Source organism: Entelurus aequoreus, linkage group LG28 (genome assembly GCF_033978785.1).
Source record: "Entelurus aequoreus isolate RoL-2023_Sb linkage group LG28, RoL_Eaeq_v1.1, whole genome shotgun sequence".
Taxonomy (NCBI): domain Eukaryota; kingdom Metazoa; phylum Chordata; class Actinopteri; order Syngnathiformes; family Syngnathidae; genus Entelurus; species Entelurus aequoreus.
In genome coordinates, this window is record NC_084758.1 from 347501 (window position 1) to 370557 (window position 23057).

The 23057-nt window shown below is 42.9% G+C and overlaps 1 protein-coding gene across 6 annotated transcripts in view; it reads right to left on the reverse strand.

Annotated features, from left to right (window-relative positions):
* The window catches only part of LOC133644871 (ankyrin repeat domain-containing protein 50-like), a 98436-nt gene that overhangs the window by 26858 nt on the left and 48521 nt on the right, over positions 1-23057 (reverse strand). For all 6 annotated transcript variants that reach the window (XM_062039623.1, XM_062039618.1, XM_062039622.1 and 3 more), the window contains one exon: positions 13853-14085. In XM_062039623.1, the coding sequence (XP_061895607.1) occupies positions 13853-14085 (233 nt within the window). The remainder of the gene's footprint in view (positions 1-13852; positions 14086-23057) is intronic.

Consider the following 23057-nt stretch of genomic DNA (forward strand, 5'->3'; position numbering starts at 1 on the left):
CAGAGCTTCTCACCCTATCTCTAAGGGAGATCTGCTTGTACCTGTGATCTTGTACTTTTGGACACAACCCAGATCTCATGACCATAGGTGAGGATAAGAACGTAGTTCAACCGGTAAACTGAGAGCTTTGCCTTCCATCTCTGCTCCATCGATCCACTTGTCCCTCTCCCGATCCACTATTCCTTCACTCGTGAACAAGACTTCAAGGTACTTGAACTCCTCCACTTGGGGCAGGATCTTGTCTCCAACCATATATGCGAGGCCATAAGCTAAATTGCTGATATTGGTTGTATTAACCAGCACAAGTCACACAGCATTTAATGAAGAAGTCAGAAGTGCCTGCTTGACGTTTGTGTTTGGCGACAATGAAATGACTCAGGGACCGGCAAGACCCGCTGCCGGACATGAAGAACAGAGACCAGCTAAGAGGCGCATCAGGCAATATACAAAAGGATTTACCCAAATCTACATTGAATCTCTCTGTGTCCTGCCGGACACAGTTCTTAAAGACTACAAAAAGTGACTGTCGAGTGGGCCAAAGTTTTACTCAACTGGAGTAGACGGGGTCTGGAGGGGTCGAAGTAAACTGCCTCTGAAAATGGCTCGCTTTAGAGACAGTCAGAGAGTAGCTTGATGATAATTTCAGGGCTTTCGATAGATCGCTACTGGACTGGTAGGTTTGTCTTAGAAGACGTTTTGCCTCTCAACCGAGTAGGCTTGGATGAGACTAGATCTTAACAATCTAAGTCTATGAGCATGAACTGTTGAATCCTACTTGGATGAGAGGCGAAACGTCTTCTAAGACAAACCCAACAGTCCAGTTGTGATCGTTTGAATGCCCTGAAACTACAACGACCTGATTGAGAAGATCTGTAGACATAGCTTGAAGAACCTATCCAGAATGTTGAAAATAGCATGTTTTTTTATCGACATTTAAAACACTTCCTCAGGCATCTGGTCAGGATGTCCACCCGGACGCCTCCTTAGGGTGGTGTTTAGGGCAGGTCCAACCGGTAGGAGGCCGCGGGGAAGACCCAGGACACGTCTCCCTGCTGGCTTGGGAACGCCTCGGGATCCCCCGGGAGGAGCTGGACCAAGTATCTGGGGAGAAGGAAGTCTAGGCTTCTCTGCTCATACTGCCGCCCCACGACTCCACCTTGGATAACGGGAAGAAGATGGATCATTTATGATCCCTTTGATGAACTTACTTGGACTTTGTGGTTTTGTGGGTTTGATTCCAAGCAAGTGAAGGATGCTGTCTTGTCTAAGGTTTGTCAAACTGGTCCAAAGACATTTCAAGAGAAGCTTTACAAAAAGCTTTTCTCTTATCATTTCTCCCAGGTCTAAAAACATGAAGCCTTCAAAGGCTTCATCTCCTTCTCTTTTAAAGTCCATCCATCCATTTTTTACCGCTTGTCCTTTTTTGCGGTTGCGAGGGGTGCTGGAGCCTATCTCAGTGCATTCGGGTCCTTATTCAAAAACCTTCTGTGAGTCGGATAAAACTTTCAAAAACAAACAAAAAATGATACCTGCTTGACACTTTGTGTCTTTATTACAGAGCGCCAAGAAGTGACAGGGTCAACTAAAGATGTTCAAAGTCAACATTTGGGAGGAGTGTGAGTCATTGGAGTGCGCTTCTTCCATCTGGAGGATTTATATTTCAAAAGCCGTCTTAGGTCGGGAGGCGGTTTACTCTATTTGCAAACCCGCCCTCTCTTCTGCTCCCTGCCTTCTGGCCCGAGGCCTGACTAAATTGCCGTGCACTCTACCCAGATCCCAACCAAAATTGCCGCCTAAGTGTTTCCACTCCACTACCCCTATGATGGCTGTACAGTAGCACCGCACTCACTAAGGGGGGAGCTCTTCTTGACGGAACTGTTTGAACCGCATGGAAGCACTTTCCGTGCAAGCAGGCTTGATCACAAACAAGCCGTGGTAAATTAAGAGCGGCAGAGAGACATCTACAGTCTCACCGTGATCGTCACAAACAGAACCGCCTTTGTCCGCCAAGCCAGCGTTCCACCGCCCGAGTGAGAAAGCCTCATTGGCTTCCTGTCGGGGTCTCAGAGGTGTTGAAACATTCCCCGAGCACATTCCGCCGTGAGCCGGACACAAGGAATAAGAGTTGAGCAAGGCAGGAAGAATCCAGGGATGTGCTTGGAGGGGGAGTCATCTCAGACACATTCTGTACGCCTTAGTGGCACTCACTCCTCTCAGAGACATTCTTAACTCTGAAGAGAGTTGATGAGGGGGAGTCATCTCAGACACATTCTGTACGCCTTAGTGGCACTCGCTCCTCTCAGAGACATTCTTAACTCTGAAGAGAGTTGATGAGGGGGAGTCATCTCAGACACATTCTGTATGCCTTAGTGGCACTCGCTCCTCTCAGAGTCTTTCTTAACTCTGAAGAGAGTTGATGAGGGGGAGTCATCTCAGACACATTCTGTACGCCTTAGTGGCACTCGCTCCTCTCAGAGTCTTTCTTAACTCTGAAGAGAGTTGATGAGGGGGAGTCATCTCCTACACATTCTGTACGCCTTCGTGGCACTCGCTCCTCTCAGAGACATTCTTAACTCTGAAGAGAGTTGATGAGGGGGAGTCATCTCAGACACATTCTGTACGCCTTAGTGGCACTCGCTCCTCTCAGAGACATTCTTAACTCTGAAGAGAGTTGATGAGGGGGAGTCATCTCAGACACATTCTGTATGCCTTAGTGGCACTCGCTCCTCTCAGAGACATTCTTAACTCTGAAGAGAGTTGATGAGGGGGAGTCATCTCAGACACATTCTGTATGCCTTAGTGGCACTCGCTCCTCTCAGAGTCTTTCTTAACTCTGAAGAGAGTTGATGAGGGGGAGTCATCTCAGACACATTCTGTATGCCTTAGTGGCACTCGCTCCTCTCAGAGACATTCTTAACTCTGAAGAGAGTTGATGAGGGGGAGTCATCTCAGACACATTCTGTACGCCTTAGTGGCACTCGCTCCTCTCAGAGACATTCTTAACTCTGAAGAGAGTTGATGAGGGGGAGTCATCTCAGACACATTCTGTATGCCTTAGTGGCACTCGCTCCTCTCAGAGACATTCTTAACTCTGAAGAGAGTTGATGAGGGGGAGTCATCTCAGACACATTCTGTATGCCTTAGTGGCACTCGCTCCTCTCAGAGTCTTTCTTAACTCTGAAGAGAGTTGATGAGGGGGAGTCATCTCAGACACATTCTGTACGCCTTAGTGGCACTCGCTCCTCTCAGAGACATTCTTAACTCTGAAGAGAGTTGATGAGGGGGAGTCATCTCAGACACATTCTGTACGCCTTAGTGGCACTCGCTCCTCTCAGAGACATTCTTAACTCTGAAGAGAGTTGATGAGGGGGAGTCATCTCAGACACATTCTGTACGCCTTAGTGGCACTCGCTCCTCTCAGAGACATTCTTAACTCTGAAGAGAGTTGATGAGGGGGAGTCATCTCAGACACATTCTGTACGCCTTAGTGGCACTCGCTCCTCTCAGAGTCTTTCTTAACTCTGAAGAGAGTTGATGAGGGGGAGTCATCTCAGACACATTCTGTACGCCTTAGTGGCACTCGCTCCTCTCAGAGACATTCTTAACTCTGAAGAGAGTTGATGAGGGGGAGTCATCTCAGACACATTCTGTATGCCTTAGTGGCACTCGCTCCTCTCAGAGTCTTTCTTAACTCTGAAGAGAGTTGATGAGGGGGAGTCATCTCAGACACATTCTGTACGCCTTAGTGGCACTCGCTCCTCTCAGAGACATTCTTAACTCTGAAGAGAGTTGATGAGGGGGAGTCATCTCAGACACATTCTGTACGCCTTAGTGGCACTCGCTCCTCTCAGAGACATTCTTAACTCTGAAGAGAGTTGATGAGGGGGAGTCATCTCAGACACATTCTGTATGCCTTAGTGGCACTCGCTCCTCTCAGAGACATTCTTAACTCTGAAGAGAGTTGATGAGGGGGAGTCATCTCAGACACATTCTGTATGCCTTAGTGGCACTCGCTCCTCTCAGAGTCTTTCTTAACTCTGAAGAGAGTTGATGAGGGGGAGTCATCTCAGACACATTCTGTACGCCTTAGTGGCACTCGCTCCTCTCAGAGACATTCTTAACTCTGAAGAGAGTTGATGAGGGGGAGTCATCTCAGACACATTCTGTATGCCTTAGTGGCACTCGCTCCTCTCAGAGTCTTTCTTAACTCTGAAGAGAGTTGATGAGGGGGAGTCATCTCAGACACATTCTGTACGCCTTAGTGGCACTCGCTCCTCTCAGAGACATTCTTAACTCTGAAGAGAGTTGATGAGGGGGAGTCATCTCAGACACATTCTGTATGCCTTAGTGGCACTCGCTCCTCTCAGAGTCTTTCTTAACTCTGAAGAGAGTTGATGAGGGGGAGTCATCTCAGACACATTCTGTACGCCTTAGTGGCACTCGCTCCTCTCAGAGACATTCTTAACTCTGAAGAGAGTTGATGAGGGGGAGTCATCTCAGACACATTCTGTACGCCTTAGTGGCACTCGCTCCTCTCAGAGACATTCTTAACTCTGAAGAGAGTTGATGAGGGGGAGTCATCTCAGACACATTCTGTATGCCTTAGTGGCACTCGCTCCTCTCAGAGTCTTTCTTAACTCTGAAGAGAGTTGATGAGGGGGAGTCATCTCAGACACATTCTGTACGCCTTAGTGGCACTCGCTCCTCTCAGAGACATTCTTAACTCTGAAGAGAGTTGATGAGGGGGAGTCATCTCAGACACATTCTGTACGCCTTAGTGGCACTCGCTCCTCTCAGAGACATTCTTAACTCTGAAGAGAGTTGATGAGGGGGAGTCATCTCAGACACATTCTGTATGCCTTAGTGGCACTCGCTCCTCTCAGAGTCTTTCTTAACTCTGAAGAGAGTTGATGAGGGGGAGTCATCTCAGACACATTCTGTATGCCTTAGTGGCACTCGCTCCTCTCAGAGTCTTTCTTAACTCTGAAGAGAGTTGATGAGGGGGAGTCATCTCAGACACATTCTGTACGCCTTAGTGGCACTCGCTCCTCTCAGAGACATTCTTAACTCTGAAGAGAGTTGATGAGGGGGAGTCATCTCAGACACATTCTGTACGCCTTAGTGGCACTCGCTCCTCTCAGAGACATTCTTAACTCTGAAGAGAGTTGATGAGGGGGAGTCATCTCAGACACATTCTGTACGCCTTAGTGGCACTCGCTCCTCTCAGAGACATTCTTAACTCTGAAGAGAGTTGATGAGGGGGAGTCATCTCAGACACATTCTGTACGCCTTAGTGGCACTCGCTCCTCTCAGAGTCTTTCTTAACTCTGAAGAGAGTTGATGAGGGGGAGTCATCTCAGACACATTCTGTATGCCTTAGTGGCACTCGCTCCTCTCAGAGTCTTTCTTAACTCTGAAGAGAGTTGATGAGGGGGAGTCATCTCAGACACATTCTGTACGCCTTAGTGGCACTCGCTCCTCTCAGAGACATTCTTAACTCTGAAGAGAGTTGATGAGGGGGAGTCATCTCAGACACATTCTGTACGCCTTAGTGGCACTCGCTCCTCTCAGAGTCTTTCTTAACTCTGAAGAGAGTTGATGAGGGGGAGTCATCTCAGACACATTCTGTACGCCTTAGTGGCACTCGCTCCTCTCAGAGACATTCTTAACTCTGAAGAGAGTTGATGAGGGGGAGTCATCTCAGACACATTCTGTACGCCTTAGTGGCACTCGCTCCTCTCAGAGACATTCTTAACTCTGAAGAGAGTTGATGAGGGGGAGTCATCTCAGACACATTCTGTACGCCTTAGTGGCACTCGCTCCTCTCAGAGTCTTTCTTAACTCTGAAGAGAGTTGATGAGGGGGAGTCATCTCAGACACATTCTGTACGCCTTAGTGGCACTCGCTCCTCTCAGAGACATTCTTAACTCTGAAGAGAGTTGATGAGGGGGAGTCATCTCAGACACATTCTGTACGCCTTAGTGGCACTCGCTCCTCTCAGAGACATTCTTAACTCTGAAGAGAGTTGATGAGGGGGAGTCATCTCAGACACATTCTGTACGCCTTAGTGGCACTCGCTCCTCTCAGAGACATTCTTAACTCTGAAGAGAGTTGATGAGGGGGAGTCATCTCAGACACATTCTGTACGCCTTAGTGGCACTCGCTCCTCTCAGAGTCTTTCTTAACTCTGAAGAGAGTTGATGAGGGGGAGTCATCTCAGACACATTCTGTACGCCTTAGTGGCACTCGCTCCTCTCAGAGTCTTTCTTAACTCTGAAGAGAGTTGATGAGGGGGAGTCATCTCAGACACATTCTGTACGCCTTAGTGGCACTCGCTCCTCTCAGAGACATTCTTAACTCTGAAGAGAGTTGATGAGGGGGAGTCATCTCAGACACATTCTGTACGCCTTAGTGGCACTCGCTCCTCTCAGAGACATTCTTAACTCTGAAGAGAGTTGATGTTTCCTCTCATGGTTCAAAGTCACTACACAAATCTTCGCCACCTCCTGAATAAGCAGTAACTGTCTCATGTTATATGTCAGTCCATATCCATAATTATTGATGTTTTATGACCTACCGTCAATAAAGAGCAGGAGAATAAATTGATTCAATGTAAAGATTTAGATTTTTAATGTAACCTTCCTCTGATTATAATCCCTCAGCTATCAAGGCAGAAGGGAAATAACAACACAAGCATGGAAAACACTCAGACAATGTAAACCATATAATATATATATATATATATCCATCCATCTATTTTCTACCGCTTGTCCCTTTTTTGGTTCACGGGGGGTAGCCTATCACAGCTGCATTCAGGCGGGAGGCGGGGTACATATATACTATCAACGGATGCTTATTTATAATAGCCACAAAGTTGAGTGAGCAGGTTGTGTTCCATGCACATTGCATCATTTACAGTAGGGCTGCACTATTTTCAGGAAAAAAAAAACAATTGCTGCTTTTCTTCTCCAAATTGCAATTGCGATTCGATTTGCGATTTTCATATTTTATACATACAAATATATAAACAAGTGAAGGAAGACATGTCACTTTTAGACTGTCAATCATATTGTTGTCTCAATGTGCCACACAGTACAACGAAATAATCGATAAAAATGATAGTGTTTATAATGTAATGCATTCACAGTATATAAAGCATGCAAGTCACCATTTCAAAGGATATACACTTTTATTTCTCATTGCTGTACAATTGTTTACTGTTGTGCTGTAATTGGAAGGGAAATGAATAAACAAATAAAATGGCTCTGTAACTTAAATATTAAACATCTTTAAAGGCCTACTGAAATGACATTTCTTTATTTAAACGGGGTTAGCAGATCCATTCTATGTGTCATACTTGATCATTTCGTGATATTGCCATATTTCTGCTGAAAGGATTTAGTAGAGAACATCGACGATAAAGTTGCAACTTTTGGTCGCTGATAAAAAAGTCTTGCCTGTAGCGGAAGTAGCGTGACGTCACAGGTTGAAAGTAGCGTGACGTCACAGGTTGAAAGGCTCCTCACATCTGCACATTGTTTACACCAGCAGCGAGAGAGATTCGGACCGAGAAAGCGACGATTACCCCATTAATTTGAGCGAGGATGAAAGATTTGTGGATGAGGAATGTGAGCGTGAAGGACTAGAGTGCAGTGCAGGACTTTCTTTTTTCGCTCTGACCGTAACTTAGGTACAAGCTGGCTCATTGGATTCCACACTTTCTCCTTTTTCTATTGTGGATCACGGATTTGTATTTTAAACCACCTGGGATACTATATCCTCTTGAAAATGAGAGTCCAGAACGCCAAATGGACATTCACAGTGACTTTTATCTCCACGACAATACATCGGTGAAGCACTTTAGCTACGGAGCTAACGTGATAGCATCGTGCTTAAATGCAGATAGAAACAAAAGAAATAAACCCCTGACTGGAAGGATAGACAGAAGATCAACAATACTATTAAACCATGGACATGTAACTACACGGCTAATACTTTCCAGCCTGGCGAAGCCTAGCAATGCTGTTGCTAACGACACCATTGAAGCTAACTTAGCTACGGGACCTCACAGAGCTATGATAAAAACATTAGCTATCCACCTACGCCAGCCAGCCCTCATCTGCTCATCAACACCCGTGCTCACCTGCGTTCCAGTGATCGACGGAGCGACGAAGGAATTCACACGATCATCGATGCGGTCGGCGGCTAGCGTCGGATAGCACGTCTCCTATCCTCAAAGTCCTCCTGGTTGTGTTGCTGCAGCCAGTCGCTAATACACCGATCCCACCTACAACTTTCTTCTTTGCAGTCTCCATTGTTCATTAAACAAATGGCAAAAGATTCACCAACACAGATGTCCAGAATACTGTGGAATTTTGCGATGAAAACAGAGCTTTTTGTATTGGATACAATGTGTCCCAATACTTCCACTTCAACCATTGACGTCACGCGCATACGTCATCATACATAGACGTATTCAACCGGAAGTTTAGCGGGTAATGTAAAATGTCACTTTGTAAGTTAACCCGGCCGTATTGGCATGTGTTGCAATGTTAAGATTTCATCATTGATATATAAACTATCAGACTGCGTGGTCGCTAGTAGTGGCTTTCAGTAAGTCTTTAAAGTGCATTTTCCCCAGTTAAAATAACGAGGTCTTTTTGTCTATTGCCAACACGTAAAGACGGCATTCTCGCTCGTTTGTCCGTGTTGATGGGCTCATATTGCCCATCCGTTTTGAAGCTGAAATATTACCACAAGCGGTAGAAAATGGGTGGATGGGACATTTGGCTTTGTAATCATATTGTTTTCCCCCTAATTGGTTTGTTTTATTCAAGTTGCTATTTAAAAGTTGACATTTCAATGACAAGGTTAAATTAAAGCTGCAAGCAGCGATGGACGGGACCTCCGCAGCGGTTCTTTGAGGGCTCATAAAATCCAAACCGGAGCAGTAATTAAAACTCTTTCATCAACTTTTAATCAGAAGGGTTCAATCTCTCTCCTGTGCTAATTTGAAGCTGACACCACAAATGCGCTCAGAGGAGATAATGTTTGAAAAAAGGTGACTGTTTTTACACAACTTTTGTGTTTTGAAGGGGGAATTGCAAACTTCCTGTTGATTTTTGCTAGGGGTTGTCAGTGTATGAAATCTAGGTCTAAGTGAGACCTACCTAGAGGTTTTTGTTTCATGTCTCTACGACATTCCTACTGGGAGTTAGAGGCAATTTTGTCTGTGTTTTCTTCCTAGGGAGCGCTAGAGCGCAATTTTGAGTTTTGGGGTTTGGTTTCTGGATTAGATCGCAATTTTCGCCAGTCCTGATGTGTGTGTCCAATTTGGTGAGTTTTGAAGCATGTTAAGGGGGTCAAATTACAGCTCAAAGAGGCGGCGGTATAATAATAAAGAATAAAGAATAATAATAAAACGCCAGAAATTCAATAGGGTCCTCTGTCCCAAGGGACTTGGTCCCTAAATATAAGAGAAATACAAGTTAATTGCGTATACTTGCATTACTATTATGTATTGTAATTAATTTGGTCTCAGAAAAATACTATCGTCGAGCAAAATGTGCTACAATTTTCACATTTATTTTGATTTATTGAAGTTATTATTTATTTTGTTTATTATGCTCGTGTGGCTTTTATGTGCACATTCAATTTGTACTTGAGGTATGTGAAACACAGTGTTGTTATCCACAATAATGTTTCAATGTGTTTTGAAATAAAACTTGGTTAAAAGATAAGTACTTTTTGAAAATAATAAAGGCGATAATAATGGTAACCGTGATCATTTTGGTGACAATAAGTGAAATGTTCATACCGTGACAGTCCTACTTTACAACTTGCGCTTTCTTTCGACGCGACCCGACCTCAGATAAGGGGAAGAAGATGGATTTTTTTGTTGATATCAATATACATGTCTATCGCCATGTATATTGATATCGTCCCCATTAGGAGTCACTGGACTTTCAGGAGACACTTGGCATCATGTGTCCTACTTTACACACGTGAATGAAGGCCACGCTCTATTCTGTTTGTGTACGTCTTTTATACGCGGCCGTGAGCAAGAAGAAAAAAAGCCACCCTTGCAGTGAACTGGAAGCAGAAGACTGAATCCAGACAAAAGCAAAAAGCGTGGAGCAAAGCCGGAGCTATTGTGAGTCTCCCGGTGCACAAAGTCAATCAGATGAAATGAGGAGATATTCATATCCTTTCACATGTGACTGAAGGAGACTGTTTACCTTCTGCAATTTGAAGCAGAGCGAGAAGACGGACAGGACAGAAAAGGAAAAGTGAGGGCAGGAAGAGGGAGGACGATATAACAGCCGTCCCTCAACATCAGACCTGCACCAGGCCCTACGCCTCCCCACTGTAGTCCTGAATCCACAACTGCCATTAGTTCACACATTTCCTGAAAGTTCAAGCAATATCCGGCTCTAACTTTTTCAGCTATTTCTAGCACAATAAAGTGAGTCTTGTCAGTCATCCACTGTCTTTGTCCCTGCGGGTGGAGGTAGAGCCACGAGCACGCACGCACGCACGCACGCACGCACACACGCACGCACGCACGCACACACGCACACACGCACACACACGCACACGCACACACGCACACACGCACACACACACACACGCACACACGCACACACGCACACACGCACACACACACACACAAGTTGAAGCTCCAAACATAAAGGTAAGGTAACCTAGTAGAAATGATACATACTAGTCCCAAAATGTAATCGATTGTTCTTTATCCTATTTTGGACATTTCCTGAAAGACACTCGTACATTTTGAAGATATTTATAGTGGAATTAGGGATAGGCGATATATATAAACAGGAGAATCTTTGGGCATCACGTGATTCCATTCAATTCAATTCTTGGGGGTAAGAATTAATTCTCCATTCAAAATCAATACTTTTTTAATAACATCGGGTGCCCGTTCTATGATTAACTTCATTCCTCCATAAAATAAACAGCTCTGATGAATGTATTTATTACTGAAAAGAAAACTGGTATTGTTTAATTGAATTCTACCCAAACATTTCATCAAGTGGCTGGACATGGACATTGTTTTTTCATTAATTTAAATCGATTATGAATCGTTACAAATAAGAATCGCAATTCATTCGAAAATCTATTTTTTTTGGACAAGCCTGATAAACACCCTTTGGCCATAACGCAACACAATATATGATTTGCTATGTAAATGATAATTGAACCATTTTCAATACGGTTCTTAAAATGATCATTAATCTACAGTAAATTCCAGACTATAAACCGCTACTTTTTCCTACGCTCTGGACTCTGCGGCTCATGACACAGTGCAACTCATTTATCTTTGCTGACGGCTTTAATACAAATAGTTTTATTTTCTTCAAAACAAGCCCAGACTTAGAAAAGGTGTGCTATTGTTTGTGCGCCATCTTTTAGACAAGTTCACTCACTGCAGGTGCTGCAGGGCTCTTTTTTTTTTTTTTGAGCTTTCAACTGGAAGTAGAAGTGCAGTTCTGTCTTCTAGTGGTCCACAGCATTTTTACCCGTATGGATTATTCATCCTTCACTTCAAGCAACATTTGTAAGTTTTACAATATAACTAAAACAATTCTTACTTACTAAACCGTCCCATGTGTGACGTCTGTAGGAGTGTATATGTATGTGTATATATATATATAAAGTGTGTATGAGTGCTTTTAAATGGTTTCTTTCATTGTATCTTCTGACGATCAAGCATGCAGACAAATGCAGTGTAAGGAAGTTCATCTTGACACAATCAATGACATCTTACATTTTCATTTTAGTCACCGTTTTATGCAACCGCTAGCTTTTTTCAGGGAAGCATCAAAGTTCGACAGAACACCGGATCGGGCCCAAATTCTAATCACTTGTTCCTTATTCCATTTCAAACACAACCTGAAAGTTTCATCGAAATCCAGCCATAACGTTTTGAGATAATCTGCTATCTGACTAGCTAACAAAGCCATGGTCAGGATGACATAACTCACTGGTAATTACGTGGCAGACGGTCAATGTTGCGGCAGAGTGAGGCAATATGCAAATTGGAGAAGCCAAATGTAATCTGCAACATCAAAACCATCTGCGCTGTCAGTGGCTTTTAAGTGTGGGAGAAGGCAGCCATGGCCGTCCACACTCTAATCCAGCATGAGGGTTGGGGGTTGCATGTTGGCAGTCTTGGGGAAATATTATAGGAGCAGCTTGCGTGGCACTGGCTTTTACAGTCAGTGGCCAGGCGCCAAGTCAAAGTGAGCCTCGCTGCGTCCCGCAACCACACCCCACGTCAACACGGGTCCGATCCACACTCCTGTAAACAACCAGACCCCACAGATGAGATCCACACTCCTGTAAACAACCAGACCCCACGTCAACACGGGTCCGATCCACACTCCTGTAAACAACCAGACCCCACAGATGTGATCCACACTCCTGTAAACAACCAGACCCCACGTCAACACGGGTCCGATCCACACTCCTGTAAACAACCAGACCCCACAGATCTGATCCACACTCCTGTAAACAACCAGACCCCACGTCAACACGGGTCCGATCCACACTCCTGTAAACAACCAGACCCCACGTCAACACGGGTCCGATCCACACTCCTGTAAACAACCAGACCCCACAGATCTGATCCACACTCCTGTAAACAACCAGACCCCACGTCAACACGGGTCCGATCCACACTCCTGTAAACAACCAGACCCCACAGATGAGATCCACACTCCTGTAAACACACAGACCCCACGTCCACACGGGTCTGATCCACACTCCTGTAAACAACCAGACCCCACAGATCTGATCCACACTCCTGTAAACAACCAGACCCCACGTCAACACGGGTCCGATCCACACTCCTGTAAACAACCAGACCCCACGTCAACACGGGTCCGATCCACACTCCTGTAAACAACCAGACCCCACAGATGAGATCCACACTCCTGTAAACACACAGACCCCACGTCCACACGGGTCTGATCCACACTCCTGTAAACAACCAGACCCCACAGATGTGATCCACACTCCTGTAAACAACCAGACCCCACAGATGTGATCCACACTCCTGTAAACACACAGACCCCACGTCCACACGGGTCTGATCCACACTCCTGTAAACAACCAGACCCCACAGATGTGATCCACACTCCTGTAAACAACTCTCACAGGTTGACTAACATCTCGCCCTTTGCTGTCCCACTGTGCCGCGCTCTAACTTCATTGTTTGGAACACGGCAGTAAAACGGCTGATCAAACAAAACAGAAGTCATGGACCCACTAGCTGCTTGTTTCGCGCATGATATCACACACAAATACACATGCTGCAAGACTGCTTGTATCGCACGTAATATCACACACGAGTAAACATGCTCCAGGGCTGCTTGTATCGCACGTCATATCATACTAAAGTAAACACGCTGCAAGACTGCTTGTATCGCACGTAATATCACACACGAGTAAACATGCTCCAGGGCTGCTTGTATCGCACGTCATATCATACTAAAGTAAACACGCTGCAAGACTGCTTGTATCGCACGTAATATCACACACGAGTAAACACGCTCCAGGGCTGCTTATATCGCACATGATATCACAAACGAGTAAACATGCTGCAGGTCTGCTTGTATTACATGTGATATCACACTCAAGCAAAAATGTTACAGGACTGCTTGTATTGCACATGATATCACACACAAGTAATCACTTTGCAGGACTTTCCCCATGCAAGCCCATACTGGTGTCAGATGGAGAGCAACACCCCTATGTATTTACACTCTTTCTGACCTTGCATCATGACATGTGTTGCTTATCATCAACAACTGGTGGGAGGAGAACCTACCGGTGAAAAGTTTGGTAATGGCTTTGTTTTGTCTCCGCGCAGAGCAGACCAGCAGGAGCCACGGAGGCAGGAACTGGTGATGAGTGGCGAGGAGCTCGGCGATGGTCCGGGGGGAGTCCGCCGGCGACCTCTGCTCCGCCTCGCCCAGCTGCCCACCTTGGTCTACCGAGTCCACCAGCAGGAAGAGAGCCTGCGGTGGCGGCTTGGCGCTCAGGAGAGGCAGGAGCACACATCTAGGAGAGGGTGGGAGAGGATGCTCAATGATGACTTGTTACCATAGCAACACCTGACCTTAAATGTGCATCATTCACATCCAAATATCCATTACCCTACTATAAGCCGCTACTTTTTTCCTACGCTTTGGACCCTGCGGCTTCAAAAACAACGATACGGCTAATTTATGGATATTTCTACAGCGACAACCATAATGCAAAAAGAAAAAAAACAAACAAGCAAAGACACTGAATGGGTGTGTTATTATTTGTTGTATGGAGTTTGGCTGCAGTGCCCTTCCGTTTAAACTGAGCTTGCAACCGGAAGTAGAAGTGCTGTTCCGTCTTCTGTCTGTCCATAGCGTTTCTACTCGTGTGGATTCTTCATTCATTCGTTTGTAAGTTTTACAATATAACTAAAACAACTCTGATGTCTGTAGGAGTGTTTTCATGCATATTCATACATGCTATCGTAATGTAATGATGCTAGCGTCGTTAGCATGAGCTAATATGCTAACGCCTTTACAAGTGTTAGTATTATTAACTTACAATGGCATTCTTTTTGTATTGTTTCAGTTTCGTAAATTCACCAAAACATCACAGCCGCCTGTCAGTCTCTCTGTTTTCCACAATTCTAAATTAAAATGGTAACACTAAAATTCGGGAGTTTTACCGCAGTTTACTAGATGTGGGGGAAATAATGGATTTTTGTGGACATGGATTAGTAAAAGTCAATAATGGATGTATTTATTGTAAATAAAGTAATATTGTAAAATGGGTCTGACTGCACCTCACTGAGAGATCCTGTCTTATGCTCCAGTTTTGCACCTTTCTTACCATTGCATTTGAAGTAGACTTCAGCAAGTAAATGAAGAGACAACACAGTGCAAACATCTCAGTGGAGTGTCTGACATTCACAGCTTTTACAAGGCAAGGAAATGAAATCAACCAATTATGGAGGTTTATTTATTTGATAACTTAGCATGGTGTAAGGACACTGTTGTTACACAGAAGCACTGCTCAGCCCTGGTGGAGTTCATGTTTTTAAAGTGTCGGCCTTTCCACCTACCGAGGGAGTTTACAGCCATTCTACTAGCTGCTGTTTATATTCCCCCCTGCTCTAACAACAAGGACAGAGACAGGGCACTATCTGAACTGAACTGTGCCATCACCGAACACCAGACAGCCCATCCAGACGGCTTCCTCATCGTGGCTGGTGATTTCAACCAGGCTAACCTCAAGTCAGTGTGTCCACAGCTACATCAACACATTGACTTTCCTACAAGAGGTAATAACACACTGGACATGGTCTTCACCACTCAGAGAGGAGCTTACAAGGCGTCACCCCTCCCCCACCTGGGTGCTTCTGACCACCTCACTGTCATGCTAATGCCAGCATACAGGCCGAGGGCTAAAGTCACCAGACCAGTTCAGAAGCAAGTGAGGGTGTGGCCAGTGGATGCCTCCTCTGCTCTGCAGGACTGTTTTGACACCACAGACTGGGTCATTTTTAAGCAGGCAGCCACCTACAACCACCACATCGACATACAGGAATATACAGAGACTGTCACTGCATACATCACTAAATGCATCGATGATGTCACAGAGACCAGGACCATCACGGTACGGGAAAATCAGAAACCATGGCTGACGGGGGAAGTCCATAGGTTGCTGAGAGCCCGGAACGCTGCCTTCAGAGCAGGAGATGAGGCTGGCCTGAGAACAGCCAGGGCCAACCTGAACCGTGGCATCAGAGATGCTAAGAGGCAGTACGGCAGCAGGATAGCCCACCGCTTCAGTGACAGCAGAGACACCAGGAGCCTGTGGCGGGGGATCCAGACCATCACGGACTATAAACCCCGACCACAGACCTGTGACAGTGACACCGCTCTGCTGAACAGCCTGAACGAGTTCTTTGGACGCTTTGAGGCAAAAAACAGCACGCCTGCACGGAAGACTCCACCCCCTCCGGATGACCAGGTGCTGTCCCTGTCTTCGGCCAGCGTGAGGCGTTCCCTCTCCAGAGTCAACGCACGCAAAGCTGGAGGCCCGGACAACATACCTGGTCGTGTGCTGAGAGACTGTGCAGCGGAGCTCACAGATGTCTTCACGGACATCTTCAACACCTCCCTGAGCCAAGCTGCTGTTCCCACGTGCCTCAAAGCCACCACCATCATCCCGGTTCCCAAGAAGGCTTCCCCATCCAGCTACAACGATTACCGTCCCGTTGCACTGACGCCCATCATCACAAAGTGCTTCGAACGGCTAGTCTTGCAGCACATCAAGTCCATCCTCCCCCCCCACCCTGGACCCCTACCAGTTTGCATATCGGGCCAACAGATCGACCGATGATGCAATCTCCACAGCCCTCCACTCAGCTCTCACCCACCTGGACACTAAAGACTCCTACGCCAGGATGCTGTTCATAGACTTCAGTTCAGCATTTAACACCATCATCCCACAGCAGCTGATTCACAAACTGGACCGGCTGGGGCTGAACACGTCGCTGTGCAACTGGCTGCTGGACTTCCTGACTGGGAGACCACAGGCAGTCCGGGTCGGCAGGTACACATCCAGCACCATCATCATGAACACAGGGGCCCCTCAAGGATGTGTGCTGAGCCCCCTTCTCTTCACCCTGCTGACCCACGACTGCACGCCGAAGCACAGCACCAACCTCTTCGTCAAGTTTGCGGACGACACAACTGTGGTAGGTCTCATCCACAATAACGATGAGACCGGCTACAGAGACGAGGTGAGCCAACTGGCCACATGGTGCGGTGACAACAATCTCTCTCTCAATGTAGAGAAAACAAGGGAGATTGTTGTGGACTTCAGGAGAGCGCACACCCAGCACCCTCCTCTGACCATCAACGGTGCGGTGGTGGAGAGAGTGAGCAGCACCAAATACCTGGGTGTGCACATCACAGATGACCTCTCCTGGAAAACCAACACTGCATCACTGGCCAAGAGGGCTCAACAGCGCCTCTACTTCCTCCGCAAATTGCGAAGAGCAAAAGCCTCAGCCTCCATCATGCACTCCTTCTACCGGGGCGTCATTGAGAGCATCCTGACCAGCTGCATAACTGTGTGGTACGGAGGCTGCACGGCGTCCTGCCGCAGGACGCTGCAGCGCACAGTTAGGGCAGCTGAGAAGATCGTCGGTGCCCCCCTCCCCTCCCTCCAGGACATTTACAACACACGCCTGTCACGCAAAGCACTCCGCGTGGCAGGCGACATCACACACCCCTCACACGCCTTCTTCAGACTGCTGCCATCCGGCAGACGACTGAGAAGCCTCCGAGCTCGAAGCTGTAGGCTGAGAGACAGCTTCATCCATCAGGCTGTCAGGAAGCTGAACTCTCTCCCGGCCCCCCCCCCCCCTTCTCACTCTGCCCTGCAATCTGATCTGAACTGAACTGTGAACTGATACACTACACCCCACCCCCCCCCCCCACTCACCCACACACACACACACACACACACACACACACACACCATCTATCACTTAGCCACTTTACTCCGGACTCAAAATGCTGCTAACTGTTTTAACTGTTTACACTGTTTACATTGCACTTTGCACTCCCATCTGAATACTTGAATACTTACGTTGCAATACTGTATATACAATAGATAGATATTATAGATATTCTGGTAATATCTTCTTCCCCTGTATATTTCCCCCCCCCCTCATGCGACTGTTTAAATTGTTGTCTTTTTTATTCTTCTTTTACACTTTATATTTATAGACACCGTGGTTGTGAGAGGAACGTAATTTCGTCCACCTGTATGTCCTGTACAAACAGTTGTTTGACAATAAAGCTGACTTTGACTTTGACTTTGACTAGCAGGCAGCTACTGTATGTCTTCCAAATAAGGAGCCTGAAAGAGGCATACATCATTGATTTAATGGAATGGTAGCCCCTACAAGAAGTGGACAGTTCATTTAAAAACAACCCGACTTGGGTCTTTAGACGCGACAGGACGTGTCGTCTGTCAGCTGTGGCGTTTATGTGGCACATGAATGCTAAGTGACCCACAGCCCGTCAACAAAGGCGTTCAGAGCAAAATGTCATTTCCTCCACACTCATTACGTTACTTCCAGCTCGGCAGACGAAGATAAAGTGATCCGAGGATTTCAGCCTGGTGACATTTGAATCATGGGCCCACGTTAATTAAGCATTGCATTTAATGAGGTTGAGCAAATCAATGAATCGATACGGAAACCTTGGCGAAGGCGTGCTCCGGGCGAGCTGAGGCTTTCCGTTACGGAGATACCGTCAGTCACCTTGCAAGGCCACACGTGCTCTCAGACTTGTTTTAGCAGAGCATTCAAACACGGGCTGGAACATATGTTGACCTCCATTAACCATAACATTGCCCATAGTAACCACTTATGTCATTAATAATACATAATCATATGCAATACACTTGTATTTCTTGTATACTTTATACATTGTCATTGAAATGTCATCTTTTAAATACCAAGTTCAATAAAACCAACAAATATTAAAAATACAATTTTGCACTGGAATGAAAGTCACAACCAAAAGCAATACAATAGGTGCAGCACGTACACAATGTTGACATCTATAGTTATATTTTGATAAACAATCATAAATGAATCTTTCAGCACGTACACAATGTTGACATCTATAGTTATATTTTGATAAACAATCATAAATGAATCTTTCAGCACATACACAATGTTGACATCTATAGTTATATTTTCATAAACAATCATAAATGAATCTTTCAGCACGTACACAATGTTGACATCTATAGTTATATTTTGATAAACAATCATAAATGAATCTTTCAGCACATACACAATGTTGACATCTATAGTTATATTTTGATAAACAATCATAAATGAATCTTTCAGCACGTACACAATGTTGACATCTATAGTTATATTTTGATAAACAATCATAAATGAATCTTTTAGCACGTACACAATGTTGACATCTATAGTTATATTTTGATAAAGAATCATAAATGAATCTTTCAGCACGTACACAATGTTGACATCTATAGTTATATTTTGATAAACAATCATAAATGAATCTTTCAGCACGTACACAATGTTGACATCTATAGTTATATTTTGATAAACAATCATAAATGAATCTTTCAGCACGTACACAATGTTGACATCTATAGTTATATTTTGATAAACAATCATAAATGAATCTTTCAGCACGTACACAATGTTGACATCTATAGTTATATTTTGATAAAGAATCATAAATGAATCTTTCAGCACGTACACAATGTTGACATCTATAGTTATATTTTGATAAACAATCATAAATGAATCTTTTAGCACGTACACAATGTTGACATCTATAGTTATATTTTGATAAAGAATCATAAATGAATCTTTCAGCACGTACACAATGTTGACATCTATAGTTATATTTTGATAAACAATCATAAATGAATCTTTCAGCACGTACACAATGTTGACATCTATAGTTATATTTTGATAAACAATCATAAATGAATCTTTCAGCACATACACCATGTTGACATCTATAGTTATATTTTGATAAACAATCATAAATGAATCTTTCAGCACGTACACAATGTTGACATCTATAGTTATATTTTGATAAACAATCATAAATGAATCTTTCAGCACGTACACAATGTTGACATCTATAGTTATATTTTGATAAAGAATCATAAATGAATCTTTCAGCACGTACACAATGTTGACATCTATAGTTATATTTTGATAAACAATCATAAATGAATCTTTCAGCACGTACACAATGTTGACATCTATAGTTATATTTTGATAAACAATCATAAATGAATCTTTCAGCACGTACACAATGTTGACATCTATAGTTATATTTTGATAAACAATCATAAATGAATCTTTCAGCACATACACCATGTTGACATCTATAGTTATATTTTGATAAACAATCATAAATGAATCTTTCAGCACGTACACAATGTTGACATCTATAGTTATATTTTGATAAACAATCATAAATGAATCTTTCAGCACGTACACAATGTTGACATCTATAGTTATATTTTGATAAACAATCATAAATGAATCTTTCAGCACGTACACAATGTTGACATCTATAGTTATATTTTGATAAACAATCATAAATGAATCTTTCAGCACATACACAATGTTGACATCTATAGTTATATTTTGATAAACAATCATAAATGAATCTTTCAGCACGTACACAATGTTGACATCTATAGTTATATTTTGATAAACAATCATAAATGAATCTTTCAGCACGTACACAATGTTGACATCTATGGTTATATTTTCATAAACAATCATAAATGAATCTTTCAGCACGTACACAATGTTGACATGTATAGTTATATTTTGATAAACAATCATAAATGAATCTTTCAGCACATACACAATGTTGACATCTATAGTTATATTTTCATAAACAATCATAAATGAATCTTTCAGCATGTACACAATGTTGACATCTATAGTTATATTTTCATAAACAATCATAAATGAATCTTTCAGCACGTACACAATGTTGACATCTATAGTTATATTTTGATAAACAATCATAAATGAATCTTTCAGCACGTACACAATGTTGACATCTATAGTTATATTTTGATAAACAATCATAAATGAATCTTTCAGCACGTACACAATGTTGACATCTATAGTTATATTTTGATAAAGAATCATAAATGAATCTTTCAGCACGTACACAATGTTGACATCTATAGTTATATTTTGATAAACAATCATAAATGAATCTTTTAGCACGTACACAATGTTGACATCTATAGTTATATTTTGATAAAGAATCATAAATGAATCTTTCAGCACGTACACAATGTTGACATCTATAGTTATATTTTGATAAACAATCATAAATGAATCTTTCAGCACGTACACAATGTTGACATCTATAGTTATATTTTGATAAACAATCATAAATGAATCTTTCAGCACATACACCATGTTGACATCTATAGTTATATTTTGATAAACAATCATAAATGAATCTTTCAGCACGTACACAATGTTGACATCTATAGTTATATTTTGATAAACAATCATAAATGAATCTTTCAGCACGTACACAATGTTGACATCTATAGTTATATTTTGATAAACAATCATAAATGAATCTTTCAGCACGTACACAATGTTGACATCTATAGTTATATTTTGATAAACAATCATAAATGAATCTTTCAGCACATACACAATGTTGACATCTATAGTTATATTTTGATAAACTATCATAAATGAATCTTTCAGCACGTACACAATGTTGACATCTATGGTTATATTTTCATAAACAATCATAAATGAATCTTTCAGCACGTACACAATGTTGACATGTATAGTTATATTTTGATAAACAATCATAAATGAATCTTTCAGCACATACACAATGTTGACATCTATAGTTATATTTTCATAAACAATCATAAATGAATATTTCAGCATGTACACAATGTTGACATCTATGGTTATATTTTCATAAACAATCATAAATGAATCTTTCAGCACATACACAATGTTGACATCTATAGTTATATTTTGATAAACAATCATAAATGAACCTTTCAGCATGTACACAATGTTGACATCTATAGTTATATTTTCATAAACAATCATAAATGAATCTTTCAGCACGTACACAATGTTGACATCTATAGTTATATTTTGATAAACAATCATAAATGAATCTTTCAGCACATACACAATGTTGACATCTATAGTTATATTTTGATAAACAATCATAAATGAATCTTTCAGCACATACACAATGTTGACATCTATAGTTATATTTTGATAAACAATCATAAATGAATCTTTCAGCACATACACAATGTTGACATCTATAGTTATATTTTGATAAACAATCATAAATGAATCTTTCAGCACGTACACAATGTTGACATCTATAGTTATATTTTGATAAACAATCATAAATGAATCTTTCAGCACGTACACAATGTTGACATCTATAGTTATATTTTCATAAACAATCATAAATGAATCTTTCAGCACGTACACAATGTTGACATCTATAGTTATATTTTCATAAACAATCATAAATGAATCTTTCAGCACGAACACAATGTTGACATCTATAGTTATATTTTGATAAACAATCATAAATGAATCTTTCAGCACATACACAATGTTGACGTTAGTTACATTTTGACAAAGATGGGAAAAACAAGCTACTTACAACAAACATGGCTTATTTAGACGCAAAGTTAAATGGTGAAATACGACCTTACCCGAGCAAACACGGTGCATATTTATCTGTGAGAGTCTTGATAGCAATTGTCCTGACTCCACCACACACAAAGAAGTTGTAGACCTCCATGCTTTTCTAAGTTTTCATCTGTTTAGTGGTCTACAATGATGTCTGAGCACAATAGTTCCATATGTCTGGGAAGTCCACCGACAGACAATCCATGATATCACTGGACAAGTCTTTGTTTGATCAAAAATAAGGATCTATTCCATTGCATCGTTGCTGGCAGGAATAGTTGAGCCTGTTTTGTTAGCGGTTTGCAAGTTGCTTGCTGTACAACAAGTTGCTTGCTGTACAACAAGTTGCTTGTTGTACAACAAGTTGCTTGCTGTACAACAAGTTGCTTGCTGTACAACAAGTTGCTTGTTGTACAACAAGTTGCTTGCTGTACAACAAGTTGCTTGCTGTACAACAAGTTGCTTGCTGTACAACAAGTTGCTTGCTGTACAACAAGTTGCTTGCTGTACAACAGTCATCCTGGCTTGGTTGGTTTTCACTTTTGGGAAGAAGTCAGGTGACGGAATACAACCAATTGAAACAGAAGTATAGAACTGTCTCCCAAGCCATTCCATTTCTGAGCCGGTATGACGGTTGTCCTCCTGTGAAATGTTTAGGACCTGGAAGAGTACTTATGAAGTCATGTAGACACAGTCCTTACAAGACTATGCCAAACCTCTCAGTGCCCAAATCTCTTACCAC